At 45.4% G+C, this 27,436-nt stretch overlaps 1 protein-coding gene across 3 annotated transcripts in view; it reads right to left on the bottom strand.

Moving 5' to 3' along the window:
• LOC149438316 (glucagon receptor-like) overlaps window positions 1-27,436 on the bottom strand; it is a 109,640-nt gene that overhangs the window by 34,275 nt on the left and 47,929 nt on the right. For all 3 annotated transcript variants that reach the window (XR_016307922.1, XM_089659976.1, XM_089659977.1), the window contains exons 3-7: window positions 26,392-26,488; window positions 20,775-20,882; window positions 17,082-17,203; window positions 14,591-14,697; window positions 14,305-14,461 (exon numbers count right to left, since the gene is read on the bottom strand). Coding sequence is in view for 2 of the 3 variants with exons in the window: in XM_089659976.1 (XP_089516102.1) it covers window positions 14,305-14,461; window positions 14,591-14,697; window positions 17,082-17,203; window positions 20,775-20,882; window positions 26,392-26,488 (591 nt within the window). In the remaining variant the exon portion in view is untranslated. The remainder of the gene's footprint in view (window positions 1-14,304; window positions 14,462-14,590; window positions 14,698-17,081; window positions 17,204-20,774; window positions 20,883-26,391; window positions 26,489-27,436) is intronic.

Below are 27,436 nucleotides of genomic sequence, written 5' to 3'. Positions count from 1 at the left end.
GCCTCCATCTCCACAGCATACTGCCACGGTGCGTCTGGGTCCTCTGTCTCCTCCTCCTCCTCCTCCTCTACCAGATGCTCCTGCTCCTCCACTCCTGTCCGCTGAGTGGAAAAACCACCCATTTCACTCAATAATTCCTGAGCACCAATGTCCTCCTCTACCTCCTCCTCTTCTTCCTGTCCTGCCCCCACAGGGGTCATGTGGCGTTGAGATCTGTGCGCCACGTCTACCGCACCCTGACCAGCCATTGTTAACAGCATTTGTTCCAGGACGTGCAACAGAGGAATGACGTCGTTCATCCCATAGTCCTGCCGACTCACGAATAGCGTGGCCTCCTCAAAGGGCCTGAGCAAGCGCAGGTGTCACGCATGAGCTGCCAATGGCTGACATCTAAGTTACACAGGGAATACCTTTATCCGCTTTTAACATCAGGAAATCTGTGATGGCCTTTTGCTGTTCGTAAAGGCGGTCTAACATATGTAGGGTTGAATTCCACCTTGTTGCAACGTCACAGCATGAGGAGTCGGTATAGGGGCCCATGGCAGATTAGGGGCCTGGCAGCAGCTATGGGAGGCCCGTAATCTGCCAGCACCCTATGTCAAAAAATTCTACACACCAGCAGTGTGTGAGGAGACCTGAAAGTGGCACATGGCAGAGTGTGGCGATGGAGACAGCAGCAATGGGAGGCCGTACAGGGACCCATGACAGACTCTGGACCTGGCAGCAGCATGAGGAGGCGGTATATAGGGGCCTATGGCAGATTAGGGGCCTGGCAGCAGCTATAGGAGGCCCATAATCTGCCAGCACCCTATGTCAAAAAAATTCTACACACCAGCAGTGTGAGGAGACCTGAAAGTGGCACATGGCATGAGAGACTCTGGACCTGGCAGCAGCATGAGGAAGCGGTATATAGGGGCCTATGGCAGATTAGGGGCCTGGCAGCAGCTATAGGAGGCCCATAATCTGCCAGCACCCTATGTCAAAAAATTCAACACACCAGCAGTGTGTGAGGAGACCTGAAAGTGGCACATGGCAGAGTGTGGCGATGGAGACAGCAGCAATGGGAGGCCGTACAGGGACCCATGACAGACTCTGGACCTGGCAGCAGCATGAGGAGGCGGTATATAGGGGCCTATGGCAGATTAGGGGCCTGGCAGCAGCTATGGGAGGCCCTTAATCTGCCAGCACCCTATGTCAAAAAATTCTACACACCAGCAGTGTGTGAGGAGACCTGAAAGTGGCACATGGCAGAGTGTGGCGATGGAGACAGCAGCAATGGGAGGCCGTACAGGGACCCATGACAGACTCTGGACCTGGCAGCAACATGAGGAGGCGGTATATAGGGGCCTATGGCAGATTAGGGGCCTGGCAGCAGCTATGGGAGGCCCTTAATCTGCCAGCACCCTATGTCAAAAAATTCTACACACCAGCAGTGTGTGAGGAGACCTGAAAGTGGCACATGGCAGAGTGTGGCGATGGAGACAGCAGCAATGGGAGGCCGTACAGGGACCCATGAGAGACTCTGGACCTGGCAGCAGCATGAGGAGGCGGTATATAGGGGCCCATGGCAGATTAGGGGCCTGGCAGCAGCTATAGGAGGCCCATAATCTGCCAGCACCCTATGTCAAAAAATTCAACACACCAGCAGTGTGAGGAGACCTGAAAGTGGCACATGGCAGAGTGTGGCGATGGAGACAGCAGCAATGGGAGGCCGTACAGGGACCCATGACAGACTCTGGACCTGGCAGCAGCATGAGGAAGCGGTATATAGGGGCCTATGGCAGATTAGGGGCCTGGCAGCAGCTATGGGAGGCCCTTAATCTGCCAGCACCCTATGTCAAAAAATTCTACACACCAGCAGTGTGTGAGGAGACCTGAAAGTGGCACATGGCATGAGAGACTCTGGACCTGGCAGCAGCATGAGGAAGCGGTATATAGGGGCCTATGGCAGATTAGGGGCCTGGCAGCAGCAATGGGAGGCCCATAATCTGCCAGCACCCTATGTCAAAAAATTCTACACACCAGCAGTGTGTGAGGAGACCTGAAAGTGGCACATGGCAGAGTGTGGCGATGGAGACAGCAGCAATGGGAGGCCGTACAGGGACCCATGACAGACTCTGGACCTGGCAGCAGCATGAGGAGGCGGTATATAGGGGCCTATGGCAGATTAGGGGCCTGGCAGCAGCTATAGGAGGCCCATAATCTGCCAGCACCCTATGTCAAAAAATTCAACACACCAGCAGTGTGAGGAGACCTGAAAGTGGCACATGGCAGAGTGTGGCGATGGAGACAGCAGCAATGGGAGGCCGTACAGGGACCCATGACAGACTCTGGACCTGGCAGCAGCATGAGGAAGCGGTATATAGGGGCCTATGGCAGATTAGGGGCCTGGCAGCAGCTATGGGAGGCCCATAATCTGCCAGCACCCTATGTCAAAAAATTCTACACACCAGCAGTGTGTGAGGAGACCTGAAAGTGGCACATGGCAGAGTGTGGCGATGGAGACAGCAGCAATGGGAGGCCGTACAGGGACCCATGACAGACTCTGGACCTGGCAGCAACATGAGGAGGCGGTATATAGGGGCCTATGGCAGATTAGGGGCCTGGCAGCAGCTATGGGAGGCCCTTAATCTGCCAGCACCCTATGTCAAAAAATTCTACACACCAGCAGTGTGTGAGGAGACCTGAAAGTGGCACATGGCATGAGAGACTCTGGACCTGGCAGCAGCATGAGGAAGCGGTATATAGGGGCCTATGGCAGATTAGGGGCCTGGCAGCAGCAATGGGAGGCCCATAATCTGCCAGCACCCTATGTCAAAAAATTCTACACACCAGCAGTGTGTGAGGAGACCTGAAAGTGGCACATGGCAGAGTGTGGCGATGGAGACAGCAGCAATGGGAGGCCGTACAGGGACCCATGACAGACTCTGGACCTGGCAGCAGCAAGAGGAGGCGGTATATAGGGGCCTATGGCAGATTAGGGGCCTGGCAGCAGCAATGGGAGGCCCATAATCTGCCAGCACCCTATGTCAAAAAATTCTACACACCAGCAGTGTGTGAGGAGACCTGAAAGTGGCACATGGCAGAGTGTGGCGATGGAGACAGCAGCAATGGGAGGCCGTACAGGGACCCATGAGAGACTCTGGACCTGGCAGCAGCATGAGGAAGCGGTATATAGGGGCCTATGGCAGATTAGGGGCCTGGCAGCAGCAATGGGAGGCCCATAATCTGCCAGCACCCTATGTCAAAAAATTCTACACACCAGCAGTGTGTGAGGAGACCTGAAAGTGGCACATGGCAGAGTGTGGCGATGGAGACAGCAGCAATGGGAGGCCGTACAGGGACCCATGACAGACTCTGGACCTGGCAGCAACATGAGGAGGCGGTATATAGGGGCCTATGGCAGATTAGGGGCCTGGCAGCAGCTATGGGAGGCCCTTAATCTGCCAGCACCCTATGTCAAAAAATTCTACACACCAGCAGTGTGTGAGGAGACCTGAAAGTGGCACATGGCAGAGTGTGGCGATGGAGACAGCAGCAATGGGAGGCCGTACAGGGACCCATGACAGACTCTGGACCTGGCAGCAGCATGAGGAGGCGGTATATAGGGGCCCATGGCAGATTAGGGGCCTGGCAGCAGCTATAGGAGGCCCATAATCTGCCAGCACCCTATGTCAAAAAATTCAACACACCAGCAGTGTGAGGAGACCTGAAAGTGGCACATGGCAGAGTGTGGCGATGGAGACAGCAGCAATGGGAGGCCGTACAGGGACCCATGACAGACTCTGGACCTGGCAGCAGCATGAGGAAGCGGTATATAGGGGCCTATGGCAGATTAGGGGCCTGGCAGCAGCAATGGGAGGCCCATAATCTGCCAGCACCCTATGTCAAAAAATTCTACACACCAGCAGTGTGTGAGGAGACCTGAAAGTGGCACATGGCAGAGTGTGGCGATGGAGACAGCAGCAATGGGAGGCCGTACAGGGACCCATGACAGACTCTGGACCTGGCAGCAGCATGAGGAGGCGGTATATAGGGGCCTATGGCAGATTAGGGGCCTGGCAGCAGCAATGGGAGGCCCGTAATCTGCCAGCACCCTATGTCAAAAAATTCTACACACCAGCAGTGTGTGAGGAGACCTGAAAGTGGCACATGGCAGAGTGTGGCGATGGAGACAGCAGCAATGGGAGGCCGTACAGGGACCCATGAGAGACTCTGGACTTGGCAGCAGCATGAGGAGGTGGTATAGGGGCCCATGGCAGATTAGGGGCCTGGCAGCAGCTTTGGGAGGCCCGTAATCTGCCAGCACCCTATGTCAAAAAATTCAACACACCAGCAGTGTGAGGAGACCTGAAAGTGGCACATGGCAGAGTGTGGCGATGGAGACAGCAGCAATGGGAGGCCGTACAGGGACCCATGACAGACTCTGGACTTGGCAGCAGCATGAGGAGGCGGTATATAGGGGCCTATGGCAGATTAGGGGCCTGGCAGCAGCTATAGGAGGCCCATAATCTGCCAGCACCCTATGTCAAAAAATTCAACACACCAGCAGTGTGAGGAGACCTGAAAGTGGCACATGGCATGAGACACTGTGGACCTGGCAGCAGCATGAGGAGGCGGTATATAGGGGCCCATGGCAGATTAGGGGCCTGGCAGCAGCTATGGGAGGCCCGTAATCTGCCAGCACCCTATGTCAAAAAATTCAACACACCAGCAGTGTGTGAGGAGACCTGAAAGTGGCACATGGCAGAGTGTGGCGATGGAGACAGCAGCAATGGGAGGCCGTACAGGGACCCATGACAGACTCTGGACTTGGCAGCAGCATGAGGAGGCGGTATATAGGGGCCTATGGCAGATTAGGGGCCTGGCAGCAGCTATGGGAGGCCCGTAATCTGCCAGCACCCTATGTCAAAAAATTCAACACACCAGCAGTGTGTGAGGAGACCTGAAAGTGGCACATGGCAGAGTGTGGCGATGGAGACAGCAGCAATGGGAGGTCTCCCATTGTCCCAACATGGCCCAAATAGTCCCAACATGGGCCCCCTGGCCACGCTTGACTTTCTGGCCACATAGTCGACATACGGCTACGTTTACTTCCTCGGGCGGCTTGACGAAAAATTGCCACACCGCCGAGTAGGAAACTTTGCCCCCGATACTCCTCACTGGCTGACTGCTGCTTCCTCCGTGCACACCGGCACCACTACTGGCCGTGGTGGTAGGCTGCAGTGGAGCTGGTGCTCTACTCCGTGGCCGTTTGGCTCCACTGACACTGCTGCGACCCTGCTGCTGTCTCCTGGGCAACCCACCGACTGTTTTGCTCGCTGCCAAGCTGCCACCCTCTTCTCCTGATGATGCGGAAGAAATTGCCTGATGACGACGAGGCTGCCAAGTGCGATCAACCTCCTCATCATCAAGTAGGGTCTCCGCCTCACTACTGGCCCCCTCGGCTGCGTCTGGGTCAGGAGACAGACCTGTCTCTAGACCGGCTACCGAGCCACTCTCCTCGCCACTACTTCTTCGCCTGGCTGCTGAAAAGGCGGATGTCTCCCCCCGTTCCTGACCGCCCTCTGTTAGCTCTTCCTCACTGTACAGTGGGGCTGAGCCCACAGCATGCGATACTTCGCTTGGTGAGGGAACACCAAAGGACAGGGGCAGGTAGAGGACACGTGATTTCAGTGGGCTTGCTCCCGGGCCATGCCAACTAACGGTTGTGTCTGACGTACCCACCGACCGTTGGCTGTAGGTGTCAGAGGTGACCTGGGAAGAGGAAGACGACCGAGCCAACCAATCGACGACGGCAGGGTTGTCGGTGGAGACACGACCGCTGGATGACACCGGGAGCACTGGCCTCTGGCTGCGAATAGTGCTGCCTCGACCCCTTCCTCTGCTGCCACGTCTGCTCGCTCCTAAAACATTGCCTCCTCTGCCACTCCTCTGCATGTTGTCTGACATACTCTTTAATTAAACTATTATGTGTCCCTGAGTAACAATTCTGTGTCCCTGAGTAACAATTCTGTGTCTGTGCGAGTAACAATTCTGTGGCCCTAAGTAACAGTTCTGTGGCCCTCAGTAACAATTCTGTGTCCCTGATTAACGTTTCTGTGGCCCCAAGTAACAGTTCTGTGGCCCTCAGTAACAATTCTGTGTCTGTGCGAGTAACAATTCTGTGTCTGTGCGAGAAACAATTCTGTGGCCCTAAGTAAAGTTTCTGTGGCCCTAAGTAACAATTCTCTGGCACTCAGTAACAATTCTGTCTGTCCCTGAGTAACAATTCTCTGGCACTCAGTAACAATTCTGTCTGTCCCTGAGTAAAAATTCTGTGGCCCTAAGTAAAGTTTCTGGGGCCCTGAGTAACAATTATCTGGCACTCCGTAACAATTCTGTCTGTCCCTGAGTAACAATTCTCTGGCACTCAGTAACAATTCTGTCTGTCCCTGAGTAAAAATTCTCTGGCCCTAAGTAAAGTTTCTGTGGCCCTGAGTAACAATTCTCTGGCACTCCGTAACAATTCTGTCTGTCCCTGAGTAACAATTCTCTGGCACTCCGTAACAATTCTGTCTGTCCCTGAGTAAAAATTCTGTGGCCCTAATTAAAGTTTCTGTGGCCCTAAGTAACAATTCTCTGGCACTCAGTAACAATTCTGTCTGTCCCTGAGTAACAATTCTCTGGCACTCGGTAACAATTCTGTCTGTCCCTGAGTAAAAATTCTGTGGCCCTAATTAAAGTTTCTGTGGCCCTAAGTAACAATTCTCTGGCACTCAGTAACAATTCTGTCTGTCCCTGAGTAACAATTCTCTGGCACTCCGTAACAATTCTGTCTGTCCCTGAGTAACAATTCTCTGGCACTCAGTAACAATTCTGTCTGTCCCTGAGTAAAAATTCTGTGGCCCTAATTCAAGTTTCTGTGGCCCTAAGTAACAATTCTCTGGCACTCAGTAACAATTCTGTCTGTCCCTGAGTAACAATTCTCTGGCACTCAGTAACAATTCTGTCTGTCCCTGAGTAAAAATTCTGTGGCCCTAAGTAAAGTTTCTGGGGCCCTGAGTAACAATTATCTGGCACTCAGTAACAATTCTGTCTGTCCCTGAGTAACAATTCTCTGGCACTCAGTAACAATTCTGTCTGTCCCTGAGTAACAATTCTCTGGCACTCAGTAACAATTCTGTCTGTCCCTGAGTAAAAATTCTGTGGCCCTAAGTAAAGTTTCTGGGGCCCTGAGTAACAATTATCTGGCACTCCGTAACAATTCTGTCTGTCCCTGAGTAACAATTCTCTGGCACTCAGTAACAATTCTGTCTGTCCCTGAGTAAAAATTCTCTGGCCCTAAGTAAAGTTTCTGGGGCCCTGAGTAACAATTCTCTGGCACTCCGTAACAATTCTGTCTGTCCCTGAGTAACAATTCTCTGGCACTCAGTAACAATTCTGTCTGTCCCTGAGTAAAAATTCTGTGGCCCTAATTAAAGTTTCTGTGGCCCTAAGTAACAATTCTCTGGCACTCAGTAACAATTCTGTCTGTCCCTGAGTAACAATTCTCTGGCACTCGGTAACAATTCTGTCTGTCCCTGAGTAACAATTCTCTGGCACTCAGTAACAATTCTGTCTGTCCCTGAGTAAAAATTCTGTGGCCCTAATTCAAGTTTCTGTGGCCCTAAGTAACAATTCTCTGGCACTCAGTAACAATTCTGTCTGTCCCTGAGTAACAATTCTCTGGCACTCAGTAACAATTCTGTCTGTCCCTGAGTAAAAATTCTGTGGCCCTAAGTAAAGTTTCTGGGGCCCTGAGTAACAATTATCTGGCACTCCGTAACAATTCTGTCTGTCCCTGAGTAACAATTCTCTGGCACTCAGTAACAATTCTGTCTGTCCCTGAGTAAAAATTCTCTGGCCCTAAGTAAAGTTTCTGGGGCCCTGAGTAACAATTCTCTGGCACTCCGTAACAATTCTGTCTGTCCCTGAGTAACAATTCTCTGGCACTCAGTAACAATTCTGTCTGTCCCTGAGTAAAAATTCTGTGGCCCTAATTAAAGTTTCTGTGGCCCTAAGTAACAATTCTCTGGCACTCAGTAACAATTCTGTCTGTCCCTGAGTAACAATTCTCTGGCACTCGGTAACAATTCTGTCTGTCCCTGAGTAACAATTCTCTGGCACTCAGTAACAATTCTGTCTGTCCCTGAGTAAAAATTCTGTGGCCCTAATTAAAGTTTCTGTGGCCCTAAGTAACAATTCTCTGGCACTCAGTAACAATTCTGTCTGTCCCTGAGTAACAATTCTCTGGCACTCCGTAACAATTCTGTCTGTCCCTGAGTAACAATTCTCTGGCACTCAGTAACAATTCTGTCTGTCCCTGAGTAAAAATTCTGTGGCCCTAAGTAAAGTTTCTGGGGCCCTGAGTAACAATTATCTGGCACTCAGTAACAATTCTGTCTGTCCCTGAGTAACAATTCTCTGGCACTCAGTAACAATTCTGTCTGTCCCTGAGTAACAATTCTCTGGCACTCAGTAACAATTCTGTCTGTCCCTGAGTAAAAATTCTGTGGCCCTAAGTAAAGTTTCTGGGGCCCTGAGTAACAATTATCTGGCACTCCGTAACAATTCTGTCTGTCCCTGAGTAACAATTCTCTGGCACTCAGTAACAATTCTGTCTGTCCCTGAGTAAAAATTCTCTGGCCCTAAGTAAAGTTTCTGGGGCCCTGAGTAACAATTCTCTGGCACTCCGTAACAATTCTGTCTGTCCCTGAGTAACAATTCTCTGGCACTCAGTAACAATTCTGTCTGTCCCTGAGTAAAAATTCTGTGGCCCTAATTAAAGTTTCTGTGGCCCTAAGTAACAATTCTCTGGCACTCAGTAACAATTCTGTCTGTCCCTGAGTAACAATTCTCTGGCACTCGGTAACAATTCTGTCTGTCCCTGAGTAACAATTCTCTGGCACTCAGTAACAATTCTGTCTGTCCCTGAGTAAAAATTCTGTGGCCCTAATTCAAGTTTCTGTGGCCCTAAGTAACAATTCTCTGGCACTCAGTAACAATTCTGTCTGTCCCTGAGTAACAATTCTCTGGCACTCAGTAACAATTCTGTCTGTCCCTGAGTAAAAATTCTGTGGCCCTAAGTAAAGTTTCTGGGGCCCTGAGTAACAATTATCTGGCACTCCGTAACAATTCTGTCTGTCCCTGAGTAACAATTCTCTGGCACTCAGTAACAATTCTGTCTGTCCCTGAGTAAAAATTCTCTGGCCCTAAGTAAAGTTTCTGGGGCCCTGAGTAACAATTCTCTGGCACTCCGTAACAATTCTGTCTGTCCCTGAGTAACAATTCTCTGGCACTCAGTAACAATTCTGTCTGTCCCTGAGTAAAAATTCTGTGGCCCTAATTAAAGTTTCTGTGGCCCTAAGTAACAATTCTCTGGCACTCAGTAACAATTCTGTCTGTCCCTGAGTAACAATTCTCTGGCACTCGGTAACAATTCTGTCTGTCCCTGAGTAACAATTCTCTGGCACTCAGTAACAATTCTGTCTGTCCCTGAGTAAAAATTCTGTGGCCCTAATTAAAGTTTCTGTGGCCCTAAGTAACAATTCTCTGGCACTCAGTAACAATTCTGTCTGTCCCTGAGTAACAATTCTCTGGCACTCCGTAACAATTCTGTCTGTCCCTGAGTAACAATTCTCTGGCACTCAGTAACAATTCTGTCTGTCCCTGAGTAAAAATTCTCTGGCCCTAAGTAAAGTTTCTGTGGCCCTGAGTAACAATTCTCTGGCACTCCGTAACAATTCTGTCTGTCCCTGAGTAACAATTCTCTGGCACTCCGTAACAATTCTGTCTGTCCCTGAGTAAAAATTCTGTGGCCCTAATTAAAGTTTCTGTGGCCCTAAGTAACAATTCTCTGGCACTCAGTAACAATTCTGTCTGTCCCTGAGTAACAATTCTCTGGCACTCGGTAACAATTCTGTCTGTCCCTGAGTAACAATTCTCTGGCACTCAGTAACAATTCTGTCTGTCCCTGAGTAAAAATTCTGTGGGCCTAATTAAAGTTTCTGTGGCCCTAAGTAACAATTCTCTGGCACTCAGTAACAATTCTCTCTGTCCCTGAGTAACAATTCTCTGGCACTCAGTAACAATTCTGTCTGTCCCTGAGTAAAAATTCTGTGGCCCTAATGAAAGTTTCTGTGGCCCTAAGTAACAATTCTCTGGCACTCAGTAACAATTCTGTCTGTCCCTGAGTAACAATTCTCTGGCACTCGGTAACAATTCTGTCTGTCCCTGAGTAACAATTCTCTGGCACTCAGTAACAATTCTGTCTGTCCCTGAGTAAAAATTCTGTGGCCCTAATTAAAGTTTCTGTGGCCCTAAGTAACAATTCTCTGGCACTCATTAACAATTCTGTCTGTCCCTGAGTAACAATTCTCTGGCACTCGGTAACAATTCTGTCTGTCCCTGAGTAACAATTCTGTGGCCCTAACTAGCGTTTCTTTGTCCCTAAGTAACAGTTCTGTGGCCCTCAGTAACAGTTCTGTGTCTGTGCGAATAACAATTCTGTGTCTGTGCGAGTAACAATTCTGTGGCCCTAAGTAACAGTTCTGTGGCCTTCAGTAACAATTCTGTGTCTGTGCGAGTAACAATTCTGTGGCCCTAAGTAAAGTTTCTGTGGCCCTAAGTAACAATTCTCTGGCACTCAGTAACAATTCTGTCTGTCCCTGAGTAACAATTCTCTGGCACTCAGTAACAATTCTGTCTGTCCCTGAGTAAAAATTCTGTGGCCCTAAGTAAAGTTTCTGTGGCCTTGAGTAACAATTCTCTGGCACTCAGTAACAATTCTGTCTGTCCCTGAGTAACAATTCTCTGGCACTGAGTAACAATTCTGTCTGTCCCTGAGTAAAAATTCTGTGGCCCTAATTAAAGTTTCTGTGGCCCTAAGTAACAATTCTCTGGCACTCAGTAACAATTCTGTCTGTCCCTGAGTAACAATTCTCTGGCACTCAGTAACAATTCTGTCTGTCCCTGAGTAACAATTCTGTGGCCCTAACTAGCGTTTCTTTGTCCCTAAGTAACAGTTCTGTGGCCCTCAGTAACAGTTCTGTGTCTGTGCGAGTAACAATTCTGTGTCTGTGCGTGTAACATTTCTGTGGCCCTAAGTAACAGTTCTGTGGCCTTCAGTAACAATTCTGTGTCTGTGCGAGTAACAATTCTGTGTCTGTGCGAGTAACAATTCTGTGGCCCTAAGTAAAGTTTCTGTGGCCCTAAGTAACAATTCTCTGGCACTCAGTAACAATTCTGTCTGTCCCTGAGTAACAATTCTCTGGCACTCAGTAACAATTCTGTCTGTCCCTGAGTAAAAATTCTGTGGCCCTAAGTAAAGTTTCTGTGGCCCTGAGTAACAATTCTCTGGCACTCAGTAACAATTCTGTCTGTCCCTGAGTAACAATTCTCTGGCACTGAGTAACAATTCTGTCTGTCCCTGAGTAAAAATTCTGTGGCCCTAATTAAAGTTTCTGTGGCCCTAAGTAACAATTCTCTGGCACTCAGTAACAATTCTGTCTGTCCCTGAGTAACAATTCTCTGGCACTCAGTAACAATTCTGTCTGTCCCTGAGTAACAATTCTGTGGCCCTAATAACGTTTCTGTGGCCCTAAGTAACAATTCTCTGGCACTGAGTAACAATTCTGTCTGTCCCTGATTATGAATTCTGTGGCCCTAACTAGCGTTTCTTTGTCCCTAAATAACGATTCTGTGGCCCTCATTAACAAGTCTGTGTCCCTGAGTAATGGTTCTCTGTCCCTAAGTAACTTTTCTCTGTCCCCAATTATCGTTTCTGTGGCCCTAACTCTGTCCCTGTCCCTAGTACAGAGCGGTCTGCCTCTGTTCAATAACTGCAGGCAAATGAAGAATTCCAAAATGGCCGCTATTTATAGCTCGACCATTACACAGTGCTGGCTGGCTGGCTGCTGATAGGCTGATGCGATCACATGTAGTTGAGGCATGCATTATGGGTCAGCGCGCCTTGTCTGCGCGCCTTCCCAGACATCCCCGCTCCGTCGCCGCACATGTCAGCCGCCATTTTCTGAAAAATTTCGATTCGCGCGTCCGAATTAGGCTATTTTTCGGATTCGGCACGAATCAAAATTTTTCAGATATTCGACTCGAATTCCACTTCGGATACTTCGATTCGCTCATCTCTAATAATAATATATAAATCCTGTATAATATATATATATACAGTTGCAAGAAAAAGTGTGTGAACCCCTTGGGATTACGTGGAGTTTTGCATGAATTGGGCATAAAATGTGCTCTGAACGTCATCTAAGTCACAACAATAGAAGAACACAGTCTGCTGAACATAATACTACACAAACATTAGATGTTGCCATGGTTTAATTGCACATAACATGTAAACATTCACAGTGCAGGGAGGAAAAAGTATGTGAGGCCCTAGCTTAATGACTTCTCCCAGAGCTAATTGGAGCCAGGAGTGAGCCAACCTGGACTCCAATCAGTGTGATGATATTGGATGTGTTGCTGACAGCTGTCCTGCCCTTAAAAAACACACACCTGTTTTGGGTTTACTGGTTTCAAGAAGCACTGTCTGATGTGAACCATGCCTCGCAGAAAAGAGCTCTCAGAAGACCTACGATCAAGAATTTTGGACTTGCATGAAGCTGGAAAAGGTTACAAAAGTATCTCCAAAAGCCTTGATGTTCATGTGTCCACGGTAAGACAGACTGTCTATAAATGGAGAAAGTTTAGCACTGTTGCTACTCTCCCTAGGTGTGGTCGTCCTGTAAAAATGACTGCAAGAGCACAGCGCAGAATGCTGCATGAGGTAAAGAAGAATCCCAGAGTGTCAGCTAAAGACCTACAGAAATCTCTGGCACATGCTAACATTTTTGTTGACACATCTACAATAAGGAAAACATTAAACAAGAATGGAGTACATGGGAGGACACCATGGAGGAAGCCATTGCTGTCCAAATAGAATATTGCAGCACGTTTGAAGTTTGCAAAAGAGCACCTGGATGTTCCACAGCACTACTGGCAAAATATACTGTGGACAGATGAAACCAAGATTGAGTTGTTTGGGAAGAACACACAACACTATGTGTGGAGAAAAAAAGGCACAGCACACCAACATCAAAACCTCATCCCCACTGTAAAACATGGCGGAGGGAGCATCATGGTTTGGGGCTGCTTTGCTGCCTCAGGGCCTGGACAGATTATTGTCATTGATGGGAAAATGAATTCCAGAGTTTATCAAGACATTTTGCAGGAAAACGTACGACCATCTGTCCGCCAACTGAAGCTCCGCAGAGGATGGGTGATGCAACAGGACAATGACCCAAAGCATACAAGTAATTCAACAAAACAATGGCTGCAACAGCACAGAATACGCCTTCTGGAGTGGCCCAGTCAGAGTCCTGACCTCAACCCGATTGAAATGCTGTGGCATGACCTTAAGAGAGCGATTCACACCAGACATCCCAAGAATATTGCTACACTGAAACAGTTTTGTGAAGAGGAGTGGTCCAAAATGACTCCAGATCGTTGTGCAGGTCTGATCTGCAACTACAGGAAACGTTTGGTTGAGGTTATTGCTGCCAAAGGAGGGTCAATCAGTTATTAAGTCCAAAGGTTCACATACTTTTTCCTCCCTGCACTGTGAATGTTTACATGTTATGTGCAATTAAACCATGGCAACATCTAATGTTTGTGTAGTATTATGTTCAGCAGACTGTGTTCTTCTATTGTCGTGACTTAGATGACGTTCAGAGCATATTTTATGCCCAATTCATGCAAAACTCCACGTAATCCCAAGGGGTTCACATACTTTTTCTTGCAACTGTATATATATATATATATATATATCTGGCTGATGTCTCTGGAAGCTGGAAACCAATGCTAGTCTGATGATACCCAATTGCCTGGGCACCCTGGTTCAGAAAGGCTGACCTAGATTAAACATTCAAAAGCCTTGCAACAAAACCTCCCCATCTGATCCAACTCCACCACAACCCCAACTATTGCAGAGTATACAAGGACCAGGGGCGGACTGACCATTTGGAAACTCAGGCACTGCCCGAGGGCCTGGGGTCAGTAGGGAGCCTCATGAGATGTTCCAGGTACCTTTTTCATAGGCCTTTTTGAGTTTGTGCAAGGACACAGGGGCCCCATATCCCCTATTGCCCGGGGGCCCCATGAGTTGTCAGTCCGCCCCTGACAAGGACAAATCAAATAATAGAGCTTACTTATCATCTGGAATATCTAACAATAGGTTATGGAATTTTTAAACATTGGAGTGAATAACAAACTGACTCTGACCTTGTTGCTGACCAGGAACTCCCAGTCAGACATATCATTGATTTGCATACCCCATCTCTTCTCCTGCAAAACATCCTTCACGATGACCGAGACAGCACGCAGTACAAAGGAGAAGAATAGGTTGATGTGGATGTAATTCCGCGTACAGCGCAACTTCCTGGAGAAATGTCAGGAAATAATAGGATTGTAAGGGTTAGTAAATTCATGAGAGCTGTTTTTGAGATCATTTCCAATAGGACCCACCAACTCTGTGAAGGTATGATCAGGGAAAAGTAGAGACACTTACCTAAACATAGTGAGGATCGCCAAAGATAAAAGGAGGGCGAACAGAGACACTGAGTACCCAACAGTGTACAGTACTTTAAAACTGAATAACATGTCCTTTGTCACCTCCTAGGAAACAAAGTAACAAATTCACCAGATACTGTAACTAAAGACAAGTTTATATTTGACAGGTGCTCTTTAGTTATGTCGCAAAATAACAATTTAAAAATGTACTCAGGGAAGTCAGTAACATTTTGCAAACTTCAGGTGGATTTGAGTTTAGGAAGTCAGAATTTAATAATCCTCTGGCATTTCCGGCAGAATAATTACTGCATTCTAAATAGGCTGAAATATTCCCAAGATGCTTTCAAGCATTCAAATTTAAAATCAAATGAATACTAAACATAATGAATTTTGCATAACAAGATTTACTTGTCATAACAGACAAAACCAAGTGTGAGACATGTCTTTATTCCTGGCATGTGCTAATTGCTAATAGACATTTAAAACCTGCTTTAATGATAGAAATTGCTGCTTTATCTGAATTGTAAAGCTCTGTGGACACTGGCTTCCAGTGCTCTTGGAAGAAAAAAAAACACAAAGTTTGAGCATTTTTTGTACTAGTGTTTAGGAATGTTTGCATTTTTTTCACCAGAAGAGCATTCTAAAGCTTAGATTGTAAGCTCCCAGAATCAGGGCCCTCCTAACCCTCTTGTATTGAACTGTATTGTTGCTGTATTGTCTCCCGTTATATTGTAAAGTGCTGAGCAAACTGTTGGCGCTATATAAATCCTGTATAATAATAATAATATATAAATCCTGTATAATAATAATATATAAATCCTGTATAATAATAATATATAAATCCTGTATAATAATAATATATAAATTCTGTATAATAATAATAAGGCTGCATGCACACTAGCATTTTTTTCTGCTCCTAGAAGCTAAATAGTGTTATCCTATAGGTCCATGCACACTGTTTTAGGCTAGTAGTGCTTTTCAAGCTTCAGTGTTTAGGAGCAGAAAAAATATATTTTTATAGAGTTTTTGGGAGTGTTTCCGGCAGAAAAAGACGCTAAATACTCCTAAATGCTACTAAATGCTGCTGAAAGGTTTCTAACAGCTTTTGTTCTACCATTTGTTTCCTACATGTACTGTAAAAACACTAATAAAATGTTAACTCTCCGAAACGCTCCTAAACACTATTAAAACGCTACTAAAACTCTACTAAAAAATGCTATTACCAGTTATTCTTTTATCCAACATTTTTGCAGCATGTTCTGAGCTTTAAAAAAAACACTAATTTGCATGGAGCCCCAAAAAAGCAAAACAGAAGGGTTGTTTTTCTGCCTCAAAACCTTGAGCTTGAAAAAACGCCACTAGACTACCTAATGTGCATGGACACATAGGATAACATTAGCTGCTTCTACAGGCAAAACTTCTCTAGAAGCAGCATATTTTAAGACAGTATGAATGGAGCCTTAGTAATATTTTGGGCTAAAGTGAAACAAAAGTAAAGACTATTCTATCTATCTATCTATCTATCTATCTAATACAATTACAATTACAGTTTCCTTTTTCCCCGAGTCAATTATATTTGGAGGTTATTATCTGATGCACTATTTATGTAAAACTTGCACTAGCTAAATTCCTGGGAAATCTCTTTCCTTGTTTTTCTTCTTTACCTCTTTTTCAGAAAATACTACTTTCCTGACTGTCAGGCTGATCTTCTGCCTTTAATATTGACCTCAAACAAGTCTTCTGCCTTCAACACTAACCTATAACAAGTCTGCAGAAAATTACTTCTGACTTTCCTGATCTGCATACTTCTTCCCAACATTTTGGGATGGAGGTCAGCAGTAGCAGCCACTATATTTTCCTTATGGCAGGTTTACTTTAAAACCTAAAATACGTATATACAAATCTTAAAATAATAAATAAATAAAATAGAGCAGTTAAATATATATATTGTGCTAAACAACAAATGTCAGTTAATTTGTGCAAAACAGAAAAATCTCTAAAAACAACTCTGCGAATTAAAGCAAGACTGAAGAGATCTCTATGGGGACTAATAGAGTTCTGGGCATGAAGTGGTTAATATTTACAATAAATCTTAGAAATGGCATCGCCTGCCATATAGAAATAGGTTAGTGGTACTTTGCTGCATTAACTATTCAGGATCTGCAGTCTATCCATCTATCCACCTATCAGGGGCAGACTGACAACTCATGGGGCCCCCCGGGCAATAGGGGATCATGGGGCCCCTGTGTCCTTGCCCAAACTCAAAAAAGCCTATGCAAAAAGGTATCGGGGCATCTCATGGGGCCCCCTACTGACCCCAGGCCCTCGGGCAGTGCCCGAGTTTCCAAATGGTCAATTCGCCCCTGCCACCTATCCATCCATCTATCGATCTATCCATCCATCTATCCACCAATAAAACAACTACAAGAACACAATACATTCACATAATTCATTTGAAATGTAAAAAAAATCACTCAAAATGAAGTCACCTTATTTCTTATCACCTCCATCTCATAATCGCATTGTGTTGAGTTCCTCCAAGGTTCGGTTCCATTGGTCATCTCCCACTGGCCATCTAGACCACAGCGTCTTGTTACCAGCCCATTCCTCACTGCCAAAACACACAACATTCCTTGGCTAAGTAAAATGCGTGTCCTAAAATACTGAACGCTGTCCCAATGTATTGCTTTGTGATAAAAGGTCTCAAGAGTCACTTCTTGACTATATATTTGCTAGTCATTATAATGGGGTTCCAGCCATGGTTGTATTTAGACCAGGGCTTAAAATTTCAAGTCCTGAGCTACTAGCCAGGCCTTAAGAGTTACTCGCCACCAACAAACACACACAAACAGAGAAACCTATACACACACACACAGACATGTACATACACACACAGAAACACGCACAGAGACACATGTACACACACACACACAGACACACAGACATGTACATACACACACAGAAACATGCACAGAGACACATGTACACACACACACACATACAGACACATGTATACACACACAGGCACGTACAGACACGCATACACACAGCTACATGTACATACACAGAAATACACACGCACAGACACATGTACATACACACAGACACATGTACATACATGCACAGACACTTGTACATACATACACAGACACATGTACACACAGACACATGTATGTACATACACACAAACAAACACACAGACACATGTACATGCACACACACACACACACACACACACACACACACACACAGACACATGTACATGCACACACACACAGACACATGTACACACACACAGACACATGTACATACACACAGACACATGTACATGCATACACACACAAACACACACACATGTACACGTACACACACACACCACCTCCCCCCCATAAAAAGTTGCAGTACATCGTTGTTTACTCACAGAGCTGGGTACTGCACTCTAGGGGGAGGCAGAGAGCACAGTACACACTCCTTCCTTTGTTTTCACTGCGAGCAGTCTGACGGCACCCAGTGCCAATGACAGATCCAGCCTGAGCTCCGAGCCTGCTCAGCAAGACGGCCCTGGGGGACACACTCGCCCCCACCATAATTTCCACTCGCCATTGGCGAGCAAGCGAGTGGAAATTTCAAGCCCTGATTTAGACATCTTGATGCTTTACATGACAACATCCCTTTGCAAAGCTTTGAGCCTTGTATAATGTATAAAGTGTATTTATAGGCAGAACTTTTTTTTTTGGTTAGCATTGGAAAAGGTTGGAATACCTTTTGGGTTTTACTTCTATTCAAGAGATTCCAAGCTTTCACCAGTCAGGAAGTGAGGGAAAATCTACACCAGGGAAACAGACTATTGGCTGTTGGGAGAGTTTCTTTCAATTTCTGTCTTGTAAAAGAAAAGGTTGAATCCAAAGAACAAAGGTATACCGCTCAGGCAAACAATCCAGAACAATCCACAACAGGTGCAGGCTCTGGCTCGCCACCAAACACACTGTATTTATTGATCCATAGCACACACAAAACACCAGGACATGAATACAGGACCTGTTAACGCGTTTCACGCGATCTCATGCTTAATCATAACCTACATCTACCGAGATCTTGTGAAACGCGTTAACAGGTCCTGTATTCATGTCCTGGTGTTCTGTGTGTCCTATAGATCAATAAATACACAATATATTCATCTATCCTCCGGTGTGTGGCTAAACCTTCTTCCTATTGCAAAAGAAGAGGTTGCCCTAGAACAGGACTTGAGGGGAAATCTCTCTAATGGGGACTTGAACAGCAGTAAAATTTGACAGCGGTTCTAATCTGTCCTCACTTGATCCAAAACTAAAGAAAAAAAGTTTTGGCTATAGATACACTTTAATAAAGGTATTGTTAAAATATGCTATTGATGGCAGCAGGTTCTTCAATCAAGAGAAAGGAAAGATGGTTCCATGTTTCTAGAACTATAAAAAGCCTTGAGACGCTTCTCTACACTCCCTCAATCCCCTTCTCTCCTTAGTTGTCTAGATGAATGTAGCCACAATTGTTTGGAGGTGTCCAGAAAATGGAAACAAATTAAAAAGAAGCTTCACATTTTGAGACTTAGTGCTGCCCCCGCACTTTATTTTTTTTTATTTACCAATCTAACCTAAACATTTACTACCAACCCTAATTACCAATACCAAAATCCCCCCCACCATCCAAGTAACATGGCATCCGCTACAAATGGGAGTGATTTGAATTTCCAACTACTCAGGATTCATTAACCCAACTGATAAAGCTCCACTGTACCAGCCAAATTAAAAATGTACAATGCTTATTTTTTCAATATAGAAAACTTCCCCACCAATGTATTTACATATGTTTTGTGCTTGCAATGTTATATATTCATATATTCAATACAAATTTGAGAGAAAAGAAAATCCAACCCTAGCTATAGCTAATGTTGGCCTATGTCAGTAAGAAACATTAGCTGACTTTCCTATTCCCAGGCACCTCAAGCACTGAATGTATGTAAGGGTAAGGAGTGATGGGGTGTGCTGGAGGATCTATTTTTGCTGGGTGCTGGAGGATCTATTGCAGCTGGGGTGTCTATTATTTCTTGGGAAGGATCTATTATTGCTGGAGGGGGTCAATTGTTGCTGGGAGGGATCTAATGTGGAGGCAGGGGTCGATTGTTGCTGGCTGCTGGGAGATATATTGTTGCTGGAGGGATTTATTGTTACTTGTGGGGGGATTGTATTTTGTTGTGTGGGGGTCTATTTTTGCTGGAGGATCTCTTATTACTGTGGGGTCTACATTTGCTTGTGGGGGATCTATTATTGCTGGGGGGGTCTACTGTGGAGGCAGGGGTCTATTGTTGCTGGCTGCTGTGAGATATATTGTTGCTGGGGGGATTTATTGTTACTTGTGGGGGGGTGGTATTTTGTTGTGTGGGGGTCTATTGTTGCTGGAGGATCTGTTATTGCTGTGGGGTCTACAGTTGCTTGTGGGGAATCTATTGTTGGTGTGAGGGATCTACTGTGGAGGCAGGGGTCTATTGTTGCTGGCTGCTGTGAGATATTTTGTTGCTGAGGGGATTTATTGTTACTTGTGGGGGGATGGTATTTTGTTGTGTGGGGGTCTAATTTTTCTGGAGGATCTATTATTGCTGTGGCATCTACAGTTGCTTGCGGGATCTATTGTTGCTGGGAGGGATCTACTGTGGAGGCAGGGGTCTGTTGTTGCTGGCTGCTGTGAGATATTTTGTTGCTGGGGGAGTTTATTGTTACTTGTGGGGGGATGGTATTTTGTTGTGTGGGGGTCTATTGTTGCTGGAGAATCTATTATTGCTGTGGGGTCTACAGTTGCTTGTGGGGGGTCTATTGTTGCTGGGAGGGATCTACTGTGGAGGCAGGGGTCTATTGTTGCTGGCTGCTGTGAGATATATTGTCGCTGGGGGGGTTTATTGTTACTTGTGGAGGGATGGTATTTTGTTGTGTGAGGGTCTATTGTTGCTGGAGAATCTATAATTGCAGTGGGGTCTGCAGTTGCTTGCAGCAGGGGATCGATTATATTGCTTTTTTATCAAGGCGGAGTACCTGCACCTGAAAAAAAAAGCCCTGCCCATCCCTATAACTCCACTTATTTCTTTGGTACATTTAAAGCTCACTGTTAACATAAAATTCCACTTTTAAAAACTATTTGTTGTAGGAAGATACCTTTCTGGAACCAAGGAAGATAATAGGGACAGGTTACACTTGTGATAGTCCCGGGTGTTCCGTCTGGCCAGCAGGCATACATGTCAAAAGTACGATTGCAGTGCAGCTCTATAAAACAAAAGACGGAGAAGCAAGTTGGGGTCAGGGGATTCTATACTGCAAATAAAATGAAGGGTGATCATTACAAGAAGACATTTTGCCATTAAGACTAGATCTCTCCCCTTGCAGATAAAGGGATGAGATGGGGATTTCTCTGACGGTGAATGACATGATGATTTGTGGCTATGAAGTGAGGACTGCTCAAATATAGACATGCGCAGCGGCAGACTGACAACTCATGGGGCCCCTGGGCAATAGGGGATCATGGGGCCCCTGTGTCCTTGTCCAAACTCAAAAAAGCCTATGAAAAAGGTACCAGGGGCATCTCATGGGGCCCCCTACTGACCCCGGGCCCTCGGGCAGTGCCCGAGTTTCCAAATGGTCAGTCCGCCCCTGGACATGCGCATTTCCTTTCATTACGAATTGATTTTCGGACTAAAGTTTAATTTTCGGATGTATAAAAATCTCCTAATGGACATAGTAACAAATGTCAGCGAATGAAAAAAAATTATAACGAAATTATTGTATACATTTGTTTCATGCAGATGATGGGGAAATTAATTCAATTTTGAACTCATTCAATAATTCATATTCAAGTAAACTTGTGATTTAAATTGAATTTGTAATTGTCACAGTCAGTCAATTCAGATGCAGAGTAGAATGCAATTCTTAGGTCTGTCGAATTTTGCATTATTTGATTCCGTTGTGTCTGATATCAAATCCTTCCAAATAGTTTTGATATGTGATAAAAAGGAATCCATCTGAAATATCAAACCTGAAAACTAATACATAGCAATTTTTAGAAGAATTTGCAGAATTTTTCAAATCCACCCGAACCAACAAATATATGAAACAAATACCAAAGATACAAAATTAAATCCGAAAAGTAGGGTTGTGCCGATACTAAGCATTTGCATGAGTATTGATACTCATGTAAATGCACTGATACTTAAACCGATACCTTGTCATTTGCATGCACTGAAGCTCGGCTCCTGTGTGTAGATGTGACAGGATCCTCTCCTGGTGGTGCCCATTCTGTACTGTCCTAATACAGCAGAGGAGAGGGCGGGGGGGACATGCACAGCTCCAGTGCAGCCAATGGCGGACTGACTGACAGTCCAGTCCGGACCATCAGCCAGCCATTCAGCTGCTGTGAATCCTCAGAAACCTGCAGTCATTAGTTGTTAGGAACCTGCCGGACTCTATGGAGTGAGTCTACAGGTATGGGGGGGCTCTGATGGGGGAATCTAATGTATGGGGGGGCTCTAATGGGGGATATGATGTAAGGGGGGCTCTGATGGGGGAATCTAATGTATGGGGGGCTCTGATGTAAGGGAGACTGTGATGGGGGAATTTAATGCAAGGGAGGCTCTGATGGGGGAATCTGATGTAAGGGGGGCTCTGATGGGGGAATATGATGTATGGGGGCTCTGATGTATGAGGGTTCTGATGGGGTAATCTGATGTATGGTGGCTCTTATTGGGGAATCTGATGTCTGGGGGGGCTCTGATGGGGGAATCTGATGTATGGGGCCTCTGATGGGGTAATCTGACATATGGGGGCTCTGATGGGGTAATCTGATGTATGGGAGGCTCTGATGAGGGAATCTGATGTATGGGGGCTCTGATAAGGGGCCCTGATGTATGATAGGGGAATCTGATGTATGGGGGGCTCTGATGGGGGAATCTGATATATTGGGCCTCTGAAGGGTAAATCTGATGTTTTGGGGGCTTTGATGGGGGAATCTGATGTATGGGGGGGCTCTGATGGGGGGATCTGATGTATGGGGGTTCTGATGGGGTAATCTGATGTATGGTGGCTCTGATTGGGGAATCTGATGTATGGCGGCTCTGATGGGGGGATTTGATGTATGGAGCCTTTGATGGGGTAATCTGACGTATGGGGGCTCTGATGGGGTAATCTGATGTATGGGAGGCTCTGATGGGGGAATCTGATGTATGGGGGGCTCTGATGGGTAAATCTGATGTATTGGGCCTCTGAAGGGTAAATCTGATGTTTTGGGGGCTCTGATGGGGGAATCTGATGTATAGGGTGGCTCTGTTGAGGGGATCGGAAGTAAGGGGGACTCTGATGGGGGGATCTGATGTATGGAGGCTCTCACATGCGACTCTTTTGCAGTACATTAATTTCTTATGGGCCCAAATCGCACTGCACTGCGCGAAAAATAGGTATCGGTAATTGGTATCAATGAGTACTTGATAAAAAAGTATCAGTACTCGTACTCGCCTTAAAAAACTTGTATCAGTGCGTTCCTACCAAAAACTAATCAAAATTCTTCAATGAATTAATGCATCAGTTACAAAATGAAAATTTCCAGTGTGCACATGACTACTCAATTGTGGAAGAATCTGGAACTCCCCTTTGAAATATGTGGGGTGTCGGAGAATGTGTGTATCAAAATTTAGGCTATCCACCTTGGGAGCAGGTCAATAAAAGAATGATTTTGGGTTCCACGAACATCAGGATGTTGCCTACTGATGAGGACGCAGTGGGCCTGATTGGGTTGGTATAAAGTACTGTATATCTAAAGCCAAATCTTTGGTTTTATTTTGTCTGGCGTATGAAATGATTTAAACCAGCCAGGTTATTTTTCTGCCAAAGACACAACAAGAAGGGGAGGCATTCTCTCGAAGGAAAGATAAACTCCATCTTAGACAGTTGTCTCCATAAGTGTCCCATGGCAAAATGCCCTTATTATTTCTGCTCCGGTGACAATTTAAAATGTTGGATTCCCCATCACTAACAATGGTCACCAGGACAAAGGGGTTCTAAACCTTTCCTTTACTTGTTAAAACTTAAAAAAACAGTATGGTCTTAAAATACCCTTTAAGGAGCCCCCTTCAATGTGAACAGTATGTGCAACCGGCAGCCCTTTAAATGGACTTGTATGTCTGGGAGGTGCCATGGCTTCTGTATCATGTGACCACTGTTATTGGCTCTCACTTGATTGGAAGCCTGTCTTGTTGACTCCCAATCAGAAGCTCTGACCAAGAGTTGTCAGTGACAGCTCGGTCAGTGTGCTAGGAGCATGCTCTCAGCAAACAACCTCCTGCAAACACATATATACAACGGCAAGGCGTTAAAGCCCATCTTTCGTGCCATGGCATTTATCCATTATGCAGTCAGCAAGAGATTAAACTCCAGGTTTTAAAAGCTGTGTCCCCTGTTGAGCTTTTTCTGTCAGATCTGAGAAATGCTATCTATATATTAAGCCATGTCCAACATTCAGAATAATTTAACTACAGCCGCTGGTCTTTGTCTCCCTAGGGTGTCCCACTTCCTCAAGTTCTAAAGTTGGGAGGTATGAGTGTTGGGAAGAGTTATGAGTGTGCTCTGAAGAGGCATTCTGCAGCAGTAAAGATTTATAAAGTCAAAAACACTCTCTACAAGTCACATTTTTTTTCATAAGGGGCACTGATTAAAGGTACTGATATTTGCAGCAGGCATGGCAAGGTTTCCCTAGCCACCTGGAACCTGCTCGTTACATATATAGCCGAGTTTACACAAAGTTCCATCACAAGAGAAGGACATCTGTAATTATCTTTCAAGGGGACACCACTACTGGCTGAGAAGTGAGTGCCACTTGTTCTTTCCCCACAATCATATCATTTTAAACACATGAAGCAATCCCGCAACACTGTGATATCCACTTTACCCACATAATGGCCAAAAGTCACTAAGCCCCTGTGTCTCCTGTGAGACAAGTTAATAAATAACTGTACCACTGCAAAGATAGCAATTGATACTTCCCTGACCTCCAATTCTGGGAAACTTTAAAATGATCTCTTGCAATGAGACTTTAGGACTTTTTCACACCAGTTGCCATGTGGGATTGCACTGCAAAAAACATGCTGCCTTTTGCTTTCTTGTTGGCACCCCCATATGTTTGCACCCACCAAAATGCAAAGTACCGCACGATTTAAAAAACCCTTTCTTCTGTCTCTTCAATCTAAGCACTGAAAGTGTGATCTCTGTAACTTACAGTTGTGATGAGATAGTAAAACTCCAACCTCAGTTGAATGACACAGCAAGTGACTCAATCCAGAAGACATCTTGTAGATCTTGTGAAGCTTATTCCATAAACTGAGAGAATCTTACAACAATGAACAACGGATAGGTCAAAAGATCATAATGTGTCCTGCTTCATGACATGAGGCTTGCTGCAATGCCTTACTGGGAAAAGGGGTGGGCTATCTATACAGCATTAACTAAACGAAAGGAAAGGGAGGAGCAGAGACAAAATATAGAAAACACTTAAAGGCATATGACAATCATGTGAAACATGACACCCTTCCTGCACCTTTTTACACATTTCATGTACATAGGTCATCCCATTGAAATTAAAGAGCTGCTCTAAAATGTGACACGTGGGAATGCGCAAAATAAGTGAACGCTTGGGCACAACTCCTGGTGTGAACAAGCCCTAAAGGTTAACTTGTTCTGTCTAGGTGAGAGGAGAAGTGCTTTTACTTGCCTGATCCTCCATGCTTCTGAGGTGGACTGTCCCCCTGCATCATCATGTCCAATGCATATGAACCCTGCATTTGTCTTATTGACATCAGGACCTTAGACCACTGGAGCATGAGGGAGAAGACACTACAAGGCCTGGTTGACCCAGAGGATCAGAGAATAGGGTAAGTAAATCTTCTTTCCTGTGTCAGCTAGACCTAAATGAGCAATTGACCCTTGCAGTGCATGTGTAGCCCCTCTGCAAGGGGTTTTTTAAAGTTTTCCAGAGTTGGACTTTAAAGACCCAAGCTTGCTGAAAAAAGTTGACACTTTCGGAAGTGTTGAGGGCTGATGTTCTCCACTGTTGTCTGTGGTTTCCTCTGCCTACTTTAGATCACTGCAGGACACAGCATCAAGCAGGAGGAACCACATTATAGAGCCAGGGATCAGGCATCCAATATTTTAAGAAGTGTGCCAGATGCTAAAGATTTTTCAGCAAGCCTGCATCTTCAACCCAGGGGAGACTGCAAGACAGGAGGTGAGTACTAGTCGCTTTCTTTGTAGGGACATTATTTTTTTTTTTCAGAAGAGTCACTTCAAAGCATAATGTGGCCCTAAGCAAGGTAGCAGCCACCCCTATCCTTTTTTTTAATGTGGATTGCAAAAACCACAGAGAAGCTGCATAGTTATGACCAGTTGTGCTATTTCCCTGATTTACTGCAAAAGCTCCAGATCCTAGACTCCTGTTCTTCCTATGAACCCTACGACATATAATAACAAATGGTATGCATAGTATACACATGATGTTGCCTTTGAGTAAAATTCACTCCTTGACAGCTAATGGTAACTGATATTTTTTACTACTAGATAAGCCTATTTATACATCGAAAACTCAATACTGTAATGATAAAATCCATCAGGTCAAGGCTATAATGTCAGACAATTTCTGTATGTTTCATTGTGCAGTCACAGAAAAACAATCCACTGTGTCCCAAGTCTATTTTCTACTCAGTGACAAAAGATTTTCGAAAGAGTGATGTCAGCTAACCCAGAGGGTGTGGTGTGGTTGCCATCAATTGGTAGCAATCTTCTCTATATCGCATCCAATCTTCAACTGTTTTCTCCAGAACCTTTCCTTCAACACTCTGTACAGGAAAGAAAACACGGAGATACAAAATCAAAGCATTTTATGGGAAAAAAAAAAAAGAAATCAAAGCATTGCCATTTCTCATATATTGGATATACTGTATTTTCCCTGATTGCATACTCCTGTTTTTGCCTCAAAGAATGACATGTTACAAGAACAGGGACCAGGTTTACTACTAGTTGCTATGGTAAACTACTGTATAAAGCCAAAAAATTGTAAACTCCTATCTGAGTTGTTGGACATTCCAAATGTTTCCATTCCAAAACCATGCTCTGTGCTATGGAGGTGGACCCTCCTTTGTGGCTATAGCAGCCTCCACTTTTCTTGGAAGACATTTCATAGGATTTTGGAGTGTGTCAGGAGAATTTGTGCCCATTCAGCCAAAAGAGCATTTGTAGATCAGGTACTGATGTGTGATAAGAAGACTTGGCTTGAAATTAGTGTTCCAATTCCTCCCGAAGATGTTCAGTACGTTGAGACCAGGACCTCTCGAGTTCCCCATTATCAAACTTATCAAACCACTTTATGGATCTGGCTTGATGCCCTGGGGCACAGTCATGCTGGAACACAAAGGTCCTTCAACAAAACTGTTGCTACAAGGTTGAAAGCACACAATTTACTAAAATGTCTTTGTATGTTGTAGAACTACCAGTGGCGTTCAATGGGAACTCAATCAATTGGCGGGGCGTTATCCATGTTTTGGCCATATAGCATTGTGGTGGTCAGAAGTTGACAAACATATATTTAATAACATCTTTTAAAGCAGAACTAAAGTCTGCAATACTTACCTCTCCTTGAGCGGTCCGAGGTCCCTTGCCGACATCTTCTACTGACATCTATTGAGTATCGGGCTGCAGTTGGCTTCATTGGCTGGCACAGGATGACATCAATTTAGTGTTTTCAGCACAGAGGATCTGTGTCAGAATGTAAACTGAGCTGCACATGC

The sequence above is a fragment of the Staurois parvus genome, unplaced genomic scaffold (assembly GCF_062004578.1).
Source record: "Staurois parvus isolate SC_StPar_1 unplaced genomic scaffold, SC_StPar_1.0 ptg001193l, whole genome shotgun sequence".
Classification (NCBI taxonomy): Eukaryota; Metazoa; Chordata; class Amphibia; order Anura; family Ranidae; genus Staurois; species Staurois parvus.
This window is presented reverse-complemented; position numbering and strand designations above follow the sequence as displayed.